General features: G+C 37.0%; 1 protein-coding gene across 1 annotated transcript in view; it reads right to left on the bottom strand.

Annotated features, from left to right (window-relative positions):
- Positions 1-17,205, bottom strand: part of LOC136857536 (uncharacterized protein CG7065) — a 400,740-nt gene that overhangs the window by 282,569 nt on the left and 100,966 nt on the right. The window contains exons 5-6 of the mRNA XM_067136265.2: positions 3,427-3,566; positions 3,120-3,328 (exon numbers count right to left, since the gene is read on the bottom strand). Coding sequence (XP_066992366.2) covers positions 3,120-3,328; positions 3,427-3,566 — 349 coding nt within the window. The remainder of the gene's footprint in view (positions 1-3,119; positions 3,329-3,426; positions 3,567-17,205) is intronic.

Below are 17,205 nucleotides of genomic sequence, written 5' to 3'. Positions count from 1 at the left end.
TTCGATACTTCTAAACTTCAAATTGAATCCATTGCTACAGATTACAGAAATGCAATCTCAAACAAACTGGCTAGTCATCCAGTCAGCAGCGATAGTACAAATCAGGAATGGGCCACGCTTCAGAAGGTCATCACTCAGTCAGCTGAGGAAACAATTGGTTTTGTGAGGAAAAAAAAGACAAGACTGATTTGATGAAAATAATGAAGAAATTAAATGTCTCATCAATGCCAAATGGGAAGCTCATCTATCCTATCTTCAAGAAGCATTTTCCAGTGTGAAGAAATCACATTTCATGGAACTTGAAGGAAAATGGCAGGCACAAATAAGGAAAATCAAGAATAACTGGTGGCAACAAAAAGCTGAAGAACTGCAAAGACTATGCGATGCCCATGACCTACAAAACTTCTATGTTGGCATAAAGGAGATATATGGTCCAATTCAATCTTCATCGGGGTCATTGAAGACTGCTGACAACACCATCATTTTAACTGATAATGGCAGAACAGAGCGTTGAAAGGAACATTTCTCTTCACTTCTAAATTGTGTCTCCAATGTTGCTGAGGACTTTCTTCGTAATGTCCCTCAGCAGCCCCAACAACCATGGAGGGCAGTTCCACCTACATTCAGAGACTTCACCTAAGCACTCAATCAGCAAAAACCAAGAAAGGCTCCTGGTCCTGATAACATACCCCTGGAACTGATACAAAATGGAGGTGTACCCTTGAAGACTAGACTTTTCACACTCATCCTTTTAATTTGGGAAACTTGAGAAGCACCCGAGGACTTGGAGAATGCTACCATCATCACTATCTTCAAGAAAGGCGTAGTGTATGTGGGAACTACCGTGGTATATCACTTTTTCCACTTCAGGTAAAATTCTCGCAAGGATTCTATTAAACAGGCTCAGAGTTATCTCAGAGAGGATTCTGCCTGAGTCTCACTGTGGTTTCCGAACGTCCAGAGGCACAACAGATATGATCTTCTGTGCTAGACAGCTCCAGGGAAAATGCAGAGAGCAACAGCAGCCTCTACATTTGGTTTTCTATGATTTGGAAAAATCCTTTGATTCAGAACCAAGATCTGCTGTGGAAAGTATTGAGACATTTTGGATGTCCTGAACATTATGTGGAATTGGTTCAAGCTCTTCATGATGGCATGCCTGGACAGGTTCTTCATGGTAACTAAGTATCGGATTCGTTCCCAATCACTCATGTACTGAAACAAGGCTGTGTGCTTGCTCCTACACTCTTTGCACTCTGCATGGCGCCATGCCGCAAACAACTTAGGCATGGAGATTCAATTTAATTTTGATGGAGGCCTTTTCAAGCTGGCAAGACTTTGCTTTGATGGAGGCCTTTTCAAGCTGGCAAGACTTTGCTCACAAAGACGAACTCTGGTTACCCGGGTGACAGAACTGCAGTATGCAGTACACCGCATCTCCTGCTTTAACACCTGAAGAACTACAACAGTCAGTCAACTGCTTTAAAATTGCATGTGATCACTTTGGTCTTGCCATTAATGAGAAAAAAATGAAGGTACTTGCACAACCTGCCCCAGGATTAACTCTTCCTGAGTTCAGTATCTCCATCTTAGACACAACACTGGAACAGGCTGATCACTTTTCATATCTTGGAAGCGAACAAGACGTTGATAAAAGAAGTGGGGCTGCTCATGCAGGATTCATATGGTTAATGCACAGAGTCTTCATGAGTAACAACTTAAAACTGCACACCAAAATCATGGTGTACAAAGCTGTTATCCTTTCCACGCTGCTGCATGGCTGTGAAACTTGGACACGATCGCCATAATATCAAAAAACTTGCGCACTTCCACCAACAGAAAATGAGATACATCTTTAATATTAAGTGTGAGGACGATGCGACCAACACAGCAGTTCTCGACAAACCGCAGCTAAATAGCATTGAGGCAACAATCATCACTTATCAATTGAGATGGTTAGGCCATGTTCACCGCATGGGTGATACCAGGCTTCCCCGTCAAATTCTTTATGGTGAACTTAGCTCCAGATGTAGACCTCTTAAGCGTTTTAAGGTCCAGCTGAAACATATCATGAAAACAACTGGTATAAATATACAGACATGGGAAGAATGTGCTGTAGACCGTTCACTATGGCGGAAAACTACATCCAGCGCTGTCAACTTGTTTGAAAGAGAACGCCGCAGACACCAAGAGGCCAAGCGACAAGCAAGGAAACAATTTATTAAAATTTGTATCCACCTTATTCAATACATTAAAATGTTGTTAAGATGAAATTACAACATATGTTTTATCAGAACTAGTTTCAACGCCTTTTTTTGCGTCATCATCAGCTGATATACATTTTAGGAAATATTGGCAAACACATAAGTTTATCTTATATTTCCTAAAATGTATATCAACTGATGATGACGCAAAAAAAGGCGTTGAAACTAGTTCTGATAAAATATATGTTGTAATTTCATCTTAACATTTTAATGTATTGAATAAGGTGGATACAAATTTTAATAAATTGTAATCTTGGTTCAATACGGACGAATAATGAAATTTATTAACTTAAGCAAGGAAACTCCGTCAATTACAACCCCGTCGTCCTGCACCCATTCAGTGTGATTTGTGTGGGCGTATCTTTTATGCCAGGATTGGTCTGTTTAGTCATCGCAAACACATCCATAATCTGAGTTGAACTGGTCATTGTATGCAGGAAGAAGTTTTATATATACAGCCGATGACGCACTAAACATTATGCCAACCTACTGAATACAGTACACAGAATGCAATTCCGTAAATGTGGAACATGCATTTTTTAGCACACAAGACACACACGCAAATCTCACACTTTCATGAGGAAAAACTTGCAATTAATAATTAACAAATAAAAATACAACATTTGCAGTTCTAGCAGAACATGGATCATTTTAATAAATAAACAGTGCATTTGACTCAAAATCTCCATTTTGGCACATTCGTGGTTTCGGCATAGAGGGGAAAATATATATATTTTTTTAGCATGTTTAAGAAACAGATCTGAGTACAGAAATCTTCCCTGTCAGTTTACAATATACAAACATATTTTTAGGTAGCGTAAATGTGAAATTAAGAAAAAGGAAAGTAACTCTTACCTGAAATGTACTCCATGATTGATACGTGTCTTAATTTCAGTCTTATGAGTCTCGAGATAATCCACACTACAAACTGTTGGTTTCAAGCGCCCAAAGGATTCTTCAATTTGTTTACAAAGACGACTAACTGCATCATGCAGCTCGTCTTTACAAGCTTTATCACCATATTTATTCTGCAGGTCTCTATAAGCTATTGGAAAATGTTGGTGCTGAAAAAAATTAATTTAAAAAAATAAAAAGTTCAATTCAGTTAAATTCACTTTTGTAAGATGCAAGATTTTGCTTGTGATGTAACATTTTATCTCACCAGATACTTAAAGTGATGTTTGAAACTAGTCAGATGTCCCAGAACAATTCTTGGATCTCCTTTCTTGTCACAGAGAGCACAAAAATAACGAGGTTCTTCATCTCCAAAGTGAGGAAGTATTTCCACCAAGTACTCCAGCCCTGCAGACCATTTCATTTAATTGTTACCACAAGAAATACATTTCATGATTAATCTATATTGTCTACCTCAACAAGATAGAAGGTCTTAATGATACAATACTGTACAATATTATTCCTTTTTATTTTATTTTAGAAACGGACATGTTTCGTCTCTTCAATGTGAGACATCTTCAGCCTAAATATAATTATAATAAAATACACATGATTTTCTTGGTAACACACAAAACAATGACTTAGCCATAAATAAATCAATCCAAATGACTCTGTCTATCATTTGTGGACACAGTTAAAAAACAGTTTATGTTGTTAAAATATTTTGTGTCATAGGAATAAATTACCAGATGATAAAAGTTCCATTGAGTTTTGATTCTCAACATAAAAAATTGATTTGAAGATTGCAATGTTCTAAAAGTAGAAATAATATTGTGATTACGTTAATGGTGTCTCAAGTTTATGGAGGCTTGAGTGCGTTGCTGAACAGGGCTCTTGTTTTTCCTAGGTGGAATTTCCCAATATACTGGTTAATTAGCTGGACAAATCGTATGGTCCATATATTGACGGTATGTGATATATACTAAAAAGATATAAAAGGAAAGAAAAAAGTAAGAGCTGTAAGTTCTTCAATTCATAAATAGGTAATATTTAGTTAACTACTAATGAATTCTTAAATGTACTTTTTTAATAATAATAATAATAATAATAATAATAATAATAATAATAATAATAATAATAAAATGTCTTTCGACTTACAGGATGTGAAGCATAATCACCACGCCTGTTTCACTGACGGATTGGTGATCCTCCCACACTGATCGGCTCACCGACCGAGCTTCCCGCTGGGATTGGTTACCAGAACCTTCCGCTGGGTTGCTCGGCTAAAAGGGGACACCTCTCGTAGGTTACATGCTGGAGTTGGAATGTGAAAGGCTAGAGAACTCACACTTGCCGAGTTCTTATGTTATTGTTGCAAGATGGATTGCAACGACGTGTCACACTCCGATTACGCCCCTCAACAAATGGGCCCCAGCAGGAAGGCTGCATGTGGGAGACTCCACATTACAACAGGTCAATAAGTTTGTCTATCTTGGGCAGCTTGTAAACATGAAAGGTGACTTAAGACCGGAAATCTTCCGACGTATCAAACTAGGATGGCAAGCCTATGGAAGAAATTGATCAATCTTCAAATCCAACATGCCAACCCACCTACAGAAGATAGATAGTTTTTGACCAGAGTGTTCTCCCTGTACTGACTTACGGTTGTGAAACCTGGACACTGAGCGAGTTTGTTAAGCAAAAACTCAGAACAACCCAAAGAGCTATGGAACTATTCATGCTAGGCTTCACAAAGAAAGACATGAAGAGAGCAGATTACATTAGGCCAGTCACCCTAAAATGGCAGTGGGCAGGCCATGTTTCTTGGAGAACTGATGGTAGGTGGACAAAGCTTGTGCTTGAGTGGAGTCCGGAAGATCATCTGAGACCTAGGGGAAGACCACCAGACAGATGGGATAAAGACATCCGGAAGATTACTGAAATCAATTGGCAGAACATCACTCAAGACCGTCCCAGATGGAGAGACCTCATGAAAACCTACCTTGCTTCGGACATAAAGAGGCCACATCGTAAAAACGATTGAATATGGCTGATAGCTATAGTGAATAAATAATTGTATTGGAGGTACACTTTCTCTGTACATTTAAACCGAGCGCCTTTTAGAAGGCTATCTGTGATGTGAACCTTGAACTGTGTATTAGAAGAAGCTTTGAACTTTATTCATCAGATGCCTCTACTATTGACTTATGTGATCCCTCTGGTGAGAGGATGGACAATTAATTTTCAAAGGAATTTTGGTATTTCTAAAGTTTTCAAAACTGAAGTGTTTGTAGATTGTTTTTCTGTTCTAAGGTTACTAGCACTTCTATCTCTTCCTTCTTCATGAAATGATTAGCCAATCAAAATTTTTTGATATGTATTCGATTAGCCAATCAAAATTGAGGGTGTGTACAGGCCTTCGGCCTAGAGAGTTCTGGAACCTTCCCCTCTGCTACAAAAGCTGGGACCTTTTGGACCATGTTGTCTTATTCATCGCTCCAGTTTTGAGGTTAGAATGCATACGTAGTGGAGGCAGGGGAAACCCTTGCCCGCCGCCGGAAAGCCCACCAGCTCAAGGTAATGGCAGACATCTTTTAATTATGTGATAGTTTCAGAAAGCTGACTTGAGGGGAAGGTTTCAAAATTCATTCTTAATGTAAATTTCTAAAGTTTAATATATCTTGTAAATGTAAATTTTCAAGCAAGTATAAGAACATTATGCGAATCCCAGCGGGGAAAGGTGAAACTTAGGGAATAAAGAGTGTTCACCCACTTTTAATTCCCATTCAACTTGGTATTGGGGTGACTATGATTTTGTAAATTTTATCTCTTCTTTTGCAACTTCTCAATCAAGTCACCCTCTGTAGCGTAGGCTCAGCCTCTGTAACTTAGGGCCATACGCCCCCATAGGATCATAAATGTATCGAGGTATATTTCAAAAGGAGTGCAAGTGTTTCCTAGCATTTTGTTTATAGCTGATTTCTTAAACCTTTTCTGTTGATCACTAAGGCCATGTAGAATGGGTACTTATTGCCTCTGTTCATTTTTAATTACTCATAGTCTATTGTGGATCTGACTGTCAAACTGAAATGACAGTGAACATTGTTGTCAAAGGAATCTAATGTAAAATTTGGATTAGAAACTTGTGTTTTTGAGAGGCTGGCATATTGTAAATGTTGGAACTCAGTCTTGTAGAGTTTAACTGAGTGGAGCAAAAGTGCTCTTTGTAATAGTGTAACTTTGAGCGACAAAACTTATCTCTTATCGATTAACTTGACCATGATGGCCACAAATGGTCTGTATTGACTTAATTATTACAGTTAATTCTGTCTATGTTCTGCCTTGTCAATGCAATTCAGAATGTATTATTATTTAAAATATAATTTACTTACACACACACACAATGTTTTTTAATATAATACGGGGCCGATGACCTCGATGTTAGGCCCGTTTAAACAACAAGCATCATCATCATCATCATCATCATTAATACATTACATACAGACTTTTCATAGAATTAGGACATAACATGAAAAATATTCATGTTTGAATTCTTAATATTGTTGTATTGTCATCTTGCCCGCAATCGGTTGGCACATAGTTAATTTCAATTAAGGTATACGTGATTTTACCAACAAGCTGAAGAAGAGAATTTGGTTTTCTCGAAACATGTACTTGTGTGTGTATTGCACCCTTCGGGTCAGGGTGACCACAGTTATTTTCCCAGCTAGTCAGATAAACGTCTCAGGGTATCCATGTTTCCAGAAAAATGGTTAATTTTTCTATAATTCCATTTAACGTGCGTCCAAAGAGAGATAGTGACACCCTACGCAGTTCAAAATTCCGTAATTCAACGCTCAATCGTGAACCCCTCCCTAAGCGCTCATATGTAATATTTGCTAAAGCAAATAAACCAGAAGAACATAACCCATGAGCGATCATAAGTGTATAACTTCCTCTAAACCCTCAAACTCTTAACGTTATTAAACCCCCCAGGACAATCCCTATATGAGAAACCGAAGAATAAGCAATTAAAGCCTTTAGATCCGTCTGATACAAACATACAAAACTAACTAACACACCCCCTACTAAACTAATGGCAACTCAAACATAGTTATACTTTAATCCCAAAGAAACCATTATTGTATAAACACGTAATAATCCATACCCCCCTATACGCATAATTCAATTAACATTTTCTAAGGCATATCCGCTTATCGAGTAAATTATTCACTAAATATAACTACAATCTATCACTACAAATGAGAACTCATTCAATTATATAAAACATAATCTAGAAACATATTTATTAAATTACTGAGAATCGCGAAAGAAATGGTTAAGTGTCAAAACAAGTTCATGAACTTTCAGTCATTAACCTAATAAAACAAGTATTTTAACTCTTGAATAAGTTATTTTAAGTCAGCGCTGGCTTATTTCTAACCTAAATTTGCATACCACCACACTCTGGGTTGAGTATTCCTGAAATGAATTCAAATTCTGTTTCATCTTCCTACCAAAACTTAAGTCTGGTCATTCGTGTACATAAATATATCATAATCTTCTGACCACAGTCAAAAATCAGTGTTTCAATAAATAATTCTATCACTTGCGGTGTTAAACATTCATCATCATCAAAAATGCTACCATTACAGTATTCATATTATTGTAAGAATGATCTGAATTTCAATAAAAGTGTCCTGAATTCTAATATCAGTGATCTGAATTATATTAAAAACTAGCTGATGTACCCGTGCTTCGCTACGGGATTCTCAGAAAGACTGACTTGGTGGTTTTCCTAACTGAATTCAACATAAGTCATTACAAAAACGTCAGTAGGATTGTAGCGATTAAAAGCAATGTTATCATATAAAATACTCGATCAAATGAAAAACCGCACACTTTCTCACTTTCAACGAACAGTACTATGGTGCCGATCTAACAGTCCAAAGTTCCAGAGCTGGAACAACCAGGTCGCAGACTGCCATCAACACTCCTCTGTCATTATTCCGTTAAATATGCACACTACTCATTCCAATCAGTGCCTCAGAGTAGGGATTGAATAGCTCGAATCTATGATGCTTTTTTTTTTGCTATTTGCTTTACGTCGCACCGACACAGATATGTCTTATGGCGACGATGGGTTAGGAAAGGCCTATGAAGTGGAAGGAAGCGTCCGTGGCCTTAATTAAGGTACAGTCCCGGCATTTGCCTGGTGTGAAAATGGGAAACCACGGAAAACCATTTTCAGCGCTGCCGACAGTGGGACTCGAACCCACTATCTCATGATTACTGGATACTGGTGAATGCTATGATGAACCAGTGTGTTACGTACCTGCAGTATCAGAAAATGTATGAACCAGAGGAATGGCATGCTAAAGAAGAAAGTTTTCCAACTCCCCAGCTATTTCCCACCAATGTTCAGTCAGGCTGTTATACTCGGTACGCAGTAGTAATCCCATCTATTGGAGTTGAGCGGCACTATAAGAAACGAAGAACATCACAACAAACAATGGTCAATGTAAAGTAATTGTTGATCAGTGTTAAGCGCTTTGGATATTGTAGGCCTTCTGAAATACCACTCTTATCATAGTCGGTACAGTAAAACTGAATGAAACATAAATGATCGGAAATTGTATTGTCTATAACTTTTGTTATGTAGTACCGTACTTTTCTATAGCACCAATAACATAGGTACCGGTATTTAAAATTAAATTTTAGGCGCCTTCCCCTAAACTACCATTTCATCTCGGGGGAAAATAAAAATTATTTACAGCCTAGACTGTAGTTTCTTATCCCCGACTCTATATAGCGGTTTTCATTAAATTCTGTTAACCCATTTTCTCATGGCTCGGCGTTGATATGGACTTAGCAACAAAAATACAAATTCATTAATATCTGTGCCGGTACGGTAAAAATCTATAAGACATAAATGACTGGAAATTGAATTCTATATAGTTATATAGTATTTATCGATAGGGCCGCTAATAATATAAATATTCGATAATTAAATTTAAGTCCTTCCCCTAAACTACCATTTCACTCAGCGTGAATAAAATGATTTATAGCCTAGATTGTAGCGGCTCATCCCCCGACTTTACATACCGATTTTCATCAAATTCTCTTCAGCCGTTTTCTCGTGATGCGTGTACATACATACAGACAGACAGAAATTACGGAAAAGTAAAAAGTACATTTTCTTGTTACTATGGACATGACCGATACAGAAATACCATTCTTTTCAAATTCTGAGCAATGTACAGACAAAACTCTTATTTTATATATATAGATTATCTGTATTCGTTGGTGCCGATTAAAGTGAAGAAAATGAGAAATCGAATGATGTACTAAGTTTCTTGGTCCTATTGCCATTTAAAATACGGCTCCTAGCTTAATATTCGCTTTTATAGTATTTCAAATTTAAAACATCGATGATATCCTATGTAAATCTCATATCATTTCCCTACTCTAGCTAGATAATTTCTTATGTAGCGTATCTCAGCTCAATGTGCACACAGCCAATAAGCATTTATCATATACTTTTGTGCAAGTGCCTGGATTACGATATCTCAATATTATATTATCATACTGGTTACATAATAGTTTCATCTTCCATGCAATCAACATTCATTCAGAATACGACATAATCATGCATAAATCTACCCATCACCAGTTGTTACTACTGTCAAAACACTCTCAAACTTCATCTAAATATATATAATTTTACTAACCATACCTTGCTATAGTTCTTCCCTGGGGCATATTTCCTTTCCGTAGTTGCCTTACTCTTGCCCATATACCGCATATTATTTATATCATATACATCTCATTTCTTATTAATCTGCGCAATATTTCACTTAAAACATCACATACACTTCCATTATTTCATCTATAACCTTCATTTCAATAATCATTAAATATAACGAGACATGACATTCTTTTAGCGCAGAATTCATTTCTTACAACACGATTTATCGTATAATTCCACACATAACCCCAAATACGGTGTCTACTCTTCCAATATAATCATTCAGCAAAGAGTATGGTAACCTAAATTAAACAATTTCAAATATGCGTCCCTCTATGACGTAATCTGGGTTCAGATGGTACTATATCATTCATAGATCTTTTTAGCTAACTGGGATTCTAAGCAAACATCTGTTACACTATGTCACTTTAAAAATCGTATTCTCACTCCTCTGGTTAAGATAATATAATAAATACGTAACCATTATACCACGAGATATCATCTTAAGTGCACACTGACTTAATATATGTTAATATCATCTTAGATATTTCACACTGCACTTCCTTATATTAATTGCACACTTAATTATTTCACGCTTAGGCTATTCAGTTCTATTGCACATACTGGTAATACTTTACATAAGAAAATATACTACTTATTACTATTACTTAGCTCGCCACTCAATATCTCGGGCCTTAGTTGCTCTTCTTCAACTGCTCCATGGTTTGGTCACAGGCCATGGATCGACAACTGGACGGATCCTCATCTCTGGTAGCTCAGGTTGAGCGACCTCCTCCTCTCGGGTCGGGTGATTTTAATTGCCAGGACGACATCTCTCTCCAGGTCGGTCTATGCCGATTTAGCAAGCCATCATTTTCTCAAGAATACTGTCGATAATATACATCAATTCTGAAACATATGTATTCATCATGGTTCTCTGAAATCTTAGCATTTATCGTTGATAACTATATATATCTTTGCTAGCCTTCCTCTGCAGAAATATTTTCTTATTCCTTGAGGCCAGTAGAAGATTATTTGCCTCGTCTTAATCGTATCTTCAAAGTTAGCTTATTTTCCTTTGGGAAGTATAATTTTCCAATGATCGCCTCTCTATTTACGATATCGTTGCTATTATTTTCTCCTATTGTAGTTCAATCTTCAGCTCTCGCGTCTCGGTCAACCTTATGCTTCAAGACGATTAGCGTATAAGTATCCGGACGAAATTTCCGGAATGTCCGGGGTTTATATCCTCCTTACAGTATTTCAGGGATTAGCACGTTGTTTCCTTCAATATTATCGTCGTCTCAACTTAATATTTTCGTCAGAAACTATCAATCTTGCTTAATTCTTCAGAGCAATGTTCAGCACGTCTTGTCGTTATGAAGTCAATTTTTAAGTAAGTTTTTCTAATAATCCGTTCGATCCTTCTTATTTTTTAAAAAAACAATTCAGTCGATTCTACTCTGCTGCACATTGCCTTCATAGTGCGGTAGGTTTAAATCAGTCATGGCCTTCTAACATACTTAAATATCGATACTCTGCTACACATTCCTTTACCTTGGCTGGTCTCTACCTTCCGTAGGCGCCATTTTGGAATATGTCCAGTAAATGCATCGGGTACAGTATAAGTAAATTATAGTTTAGATAATAATACATTCTGAATTGTACTGACAAGGCAGAACCTGGACACAATTAACTGTAAAACTTATCTCTTCGAAATCATGTCTGTAGCACCTGACTGTTTTAGGTTTTCAAATCACTATTGTTATAGGAGCTAACGAGCTCACCATTATTCCATCCACCGATATTGGTTTATCAAGTTTAAAGTTAGAGGAAAGAAAGGAAAGAAATAAAATTTTAAATTTTAGTGTTTTAAATTATGCATCAATATTCTCTCTGTCCACCCATTCACCCCGGCACCTTCTTACACCTCTGCATTCCACAGAATCCCAGGAATAATAATAACAACAACAACAACAACAACAACAACAATAATAATAATAATAATAATAATAATAATATTATAATAACAACATACATACATTATCATTATAGACTGTTATGCCTTTCAGCGTTCAGTCTGCAAGTCTCTGTGAATTTACTAAACGTCACCATAATCCTCTTATTTGCAACTAATGCTGTGGGTTCATTTATTTCTGTACCTCTTATCTATAAATCGTTAGAAACAGAGTCTAACCATCGTCGTATTGGTCTCCCTCTACTTCTCTTACCCTCCATCGCAAAGTCCATTATTCTCTTAGGTAACCTATCCTCCTCCATTCGCCTCACATGACCCCACCACCGAAGCCAGTTTATACGTACAGCTTCATCCATCGAGTTCAATCCTAAATTAGCCTTTATCTCCTCATTCCGAGTACCCTCCTGCCATTGTTCCCACCTGTTTGTACCAGCAATCATTCTCACTAACTTCATGTCTGTTACTTCGAACTTATGAATAAGATATCCCGAGTCCACCCAGCTTTCGCTCCCGTAAAGCAAAGTTGGTCTGAAAACAGATCGATGTGAAGATAGTTTCCTCTGAGAGCTGACTTCCTTCTTACAGGATACTGCTGATCGCAACTGCGAGCACACTGCATTAGCTTTAGTATACCTTGATTCAATCTCACTATATTACCATCCTGGGAGATCACACAACCTAAATACTTGAAATTATCTACCAGTTCTAGGTCTGTATCACCAATCTGACATTCAATTCTGTTGATTTTCTTACCTACTGACATCAATTTAGTCTTTGAAAGGCTAATTTTCATACTATACTCATTGCACCTATTTTCAAGTTGCAATATATTAGACTTCCAGCTTACAGCACAATCTGCCATTAAGACCAAGGCCAAACTGCTTACTACATTTCCACCTAACTGAATCCCTCCCTGCCATTTTATACCTTTCAGCAGATGATCCATGTAAACTACGAACAGCAAAGGTGAAAGATTACAGCCTTGTCTAACCCCTGTAAGTACCCTGAACCAAGAACTCATTCTACCACCAATTCTCACTGAAGCCCAATTGTCAACATAAATGCCTTTGATTGATTTTAATAATCTACCTTTAATTCCATAGTACCCCAGTAATAATAATAATAATAATAATAATAATAATAATAATAATAATAATAATAATAATAATAATAATAATAATGGCAGACGACCTATACACTGTCTCCAGATTCAAACATCACAAGTAGCTGAAGTTTCAGGTCTCTCGATTTCTCTTGGGAGAAAAAGAAGAACTGGAGTGATGATGTCTGAGCGTCATAATACCACTGCATTTCTCAATACCAAATATAGAAAAATCAAACACTGCATTCATCTTGGAGAGATGCATCAGAGAAACAAGCCCTGAAATATTGCACTTCCAACTTTCTATCTCTGCAAACCCATTCGTAAGTACAGACTGAACTTATGGTAGGCCAAATACTGCCACTACACCACAGTAGTAGGTCCTGGAGCGTTATATGCTGCTGAACGCTTGGCCCTCACTCACCATGGTGAGAAAGAGAGGAAATTCCTACAGAAAATTGTCTGTCCAAGGTTAAATGCAGAGCTGTACTCTAAATCTGAAAAGCTCTCACTTGTTAGAAAGAAGTGCCGTCTTATATTTTGTGGTCAACTGTCTCTAATGCCTAACACCAGAATATCTTGAAGAATTTAAGAACTTCTCATATGACTAGAAAATGTACCACTCCATCGGCAACTGCAATGGAGGATCTGAGACACTGGTTCAAGAAAGGATCTTCCAAAAATAGTGAGAAGACTACCTCTGGGGCCTGTTCCATGAATGAACCTTGCAACTTCTCACTTTTCACTTTTCAGTTCAGATTTTGTTCCACCATCACTATTCAGATTTAGCTTGCAAAGTGAAATGTTAGGTATCTTTTCACTTTTCTCCATTGGTACAGAAATGCAAAGTGCAAAGAAAAGAAAAGTTTTCATGAATCTTGCAAAGAGATGATTCCCTTTTCATCTGTTAATTAACAAGTATGTACACTAGTTTCTCGGCGCAGAATTCGGTTTAGTGATATAAACATGTTATGACGAGAGCTTTTGTTATCAAGTGAAGACAGTGATGAAGCCAACAAGAGAACATACAAAGACAGGATAAATTTTCATAACCTCACTTCGACGGAATTTCGCGAGTGTATTCATATTACCCCAACACAGACCGACTATATTCTTGAAATGATCGGACATTTATTGAAACATGCAGCAAAAAGAAGTCAATCCTCTTCCGAAAAAGAACAAATTCTTATATGCTTGCATTGGTTAGGAAATGGTGCACAGCTGCATGGTGTAGCAGTAATGCATGGGACATCAGAATCAATTATTTGCAGAACTGTTACCAAAGTCGTAGATGTTATAGTAAATGTAATATTTCCTAACATAGTATGTTGGCCAGATAATCCACATAATACAGCAACAGAATTTCTAACGAAGGGTGAATTTCCTTCTGTGTGTGGGTGCACTGAACGTACTCTCATTAATATAGATGCTTGTCATCATTTGAGAGGTTATGTTTAGTTGCCAAAAAGGATTTTCCGTTTCTCCTTGACAACTTCTAGCACAGCCAGCTTCTTACAATCATCTTTCTTTCCTATGATCAAAACTTTAAAACTATTGGTACCACAGTTATACTGTTAAGTTCGCTGCGAAAAATAAAGCATTAAAATCATGGGAGTACTTACACTTTGCAAGAATTGAAAGTGAAAAGTTCAAAGTGGAACAGTTGCAAAGTTCGTTTGTGGAACAGACCCCTGGTGCAAAGTGGTCTGAATGGGCAAAGAATCAAGATAAAGGAGTAATGAAAATCAGAAAAGCTGACAAGTGATAACCATGGTACTAAGGGGCAGAAATTGTATGTTAAAAAAAAGTTCCCAGTTTTACGTTCCACCAACTACTTTCACGGATTTCAGAAATGTTGAGGTGCAGGAATTTTATCCTACAAGAGTTATTTTACGTGCTGGCAAGTAACATCATGAAGTAGATGTATGAGCACATTTAAATACCACTGGACTGCGCCAGGTTCGAACCCGTCAATTTGAGTTCAGAAGGCCAGCTGACAATCTACTATACGAAGTATGCAGCTTGGCTTCAAATATGTTGTTAATAATATGAGACTGTTCGAAATGTTTACTACAAATATTTATATGGTGCCCGTTACAGACAAGGAATAAGCAAATTATCACAAAAATAATTTATTCTGTTATCACCACCTATTCAATACAAGCCACATGCTACGTGGGTGAAATCTGCATAATACTATATACACTTCTCAGGGACATGTTTCACCCCTTGTTAAGGACATCATCAGCCTGTAGGTAACCTTAAGGTCAAATGTCTGAAACAATATCTATTCATACAAGGATTACACTGAAAAATATGTTACACCTTAAAAAAATCTTAGTTAACATGTTACAATTATAACATGAAAATGCCACATTACACATTAGAGTATTGAGATTTGATATTGTCTATACTCGTGAAAATGAAAATGATAACTAAAAAAATGTTAATGAAAATTTAGAATTTGCAGCTCCTTGGGATAGTAACAGTCTTGAGTAAAGATTGAATCTTCTTTGGGTACATCAATCCCAAATGTTCTCTATCTGAACTTGATAAAAACAATGTCCATTAGTTATAAACATCAGCTGTATATTTAAGAATAAATTAAATAAGTTGATTGTTGTGATTAAAATGTTGTAAATTTAAAAATGTGATCGTATGCTTTCTGCCGCGTAAAGGGGTGTCACAATTCCAAGTCTAGGCTGCTGCTTAATTGTTGAATAGTGTTCTTTACGTTGTGAACAGTCCTGTGTGAATATTGTTACTGTAGATGTGGTTATTAGCCTCTGAGAGGGATACTGTCTGTAATGAATTAAAAGAGAAGTTAAAATTAGTATTTTGAAGCATTCGTATGACAAGAAACTTACTTGTCAAGGTAGTGCTAAGTAGAACTGACTGTTCCGGCAGCTCCTGCCTGACTAACATTTCTATTCTTGGTGTTGTACTTGCGCGGTACAGAAGGGTTAGGGTGTAGAGGGAGGGAGGGGTTACGTTGATTTTTTTTTTTTTTTTTTTACAAGTTGCTTTACGTTGCACTAACACAGATAGGTCTTACGGCGATGATGGGACAGGAAGGGGCTAGGAGTGGGAAGGAAGCGACCATGGCCTTAATTAAGGTACAGCCCCAGCATTTGCCTGGTGTGAAAATGGGAAACCACGGAAAACCATCTTCAGGGCTGCCTACAGTGGGGTTCGAACCCACTATCGCCCGAATACTAGACACTGGTCGCATTTAAGCGACAAGCGACTGCAGCTATCGAGCTCCTGTGTCGTTACTGGAGGGGTATTAATCGGGGTAGTGTAGGTAGACCTGACGTTTGGTTTGGTGGATGAAATATTTGGCTGAGAGGATTTAAAAATATTCAGGATTTTATTCTGGTGTGAATTCACGATGCATCTTAATTGGGTGTTAATTCGTATAAAGGATTTTTATTTTCTGTGACATCATTTAAATTATGATGTTGTTATAGGTTAGGTCCAAAAAGATGTGTAAATTTTCTATTTTGTTCATCAACTTTCCTTTACTGATACATTTAATAATAGCAAGATCCTTCTCTATAGTTGTAAAGTGGTGTCCTGTCTCAGTCATGTGCTGGAGCAGAAAAGGAATCCAGATAAAATTTTAAATGAAACAGTCGCAAGCAACATTTTGTTTACAATCTTGAGTTGACGTAATATCAAGTGCTTCCACCGTAACCATGAGGTGACGTAACACCATGTGCTTGCAGCTCAGTTCCGTTCTTAAAGCTGAACGTTTGTTAGTACTCTACCAACAGCCTGAGCAGGAGGAAAAGCCAGCCCTTCCTATGGTATGTTCATACCTATTACATCATTTTAAGTTTATATGTATTTGCATACTTTTACACTTGTTTTTTCTTTTTCTTATTTTAGAGTTAATGTCAACAGGGCTACATTTTAAGCTCATTTTAACTAAATTTGACGACACACTCATGTGGAATTACATTTAAATTCTAACACTGATGATGGATGTTAGTGTCCAAAAACAGGTTATGTTTTAAAAAAGAGTCTGCTGATATGACTGTATATGATTAATACTACTACTACTACTACTACTACTAATAATAATTTTAAAAAAATTTCATTTCCACATTCTGGATCAATTTATTATGGTTATAATCAAAATCACCGTTCATTTCTTCCGCCAACCTAGGTAATTTCTTTTTACTTCGAACCTAATGTCATTTTGAACCTCTAAGGG

The sequence above is a fragment of the Anabrus simplex genome, chromosome 1 (assembly GCF_040414725.1).
Source record: "Anabrus simplex isolate iqAnaSimp1 chromosome 1, ASM4041472v1, whole genome shotgun sequence".
Taxonomy (NCBI): domain Eukaryota; kingdom Metazoa; phylum Arthropoda; class Insecta; order Orthoptera; family Tettigoniidae; genus Anabrus; species Anabrus simplex.
This window is presented reverse-complemented; position numbering and strand designations above follow the sequence as displayed.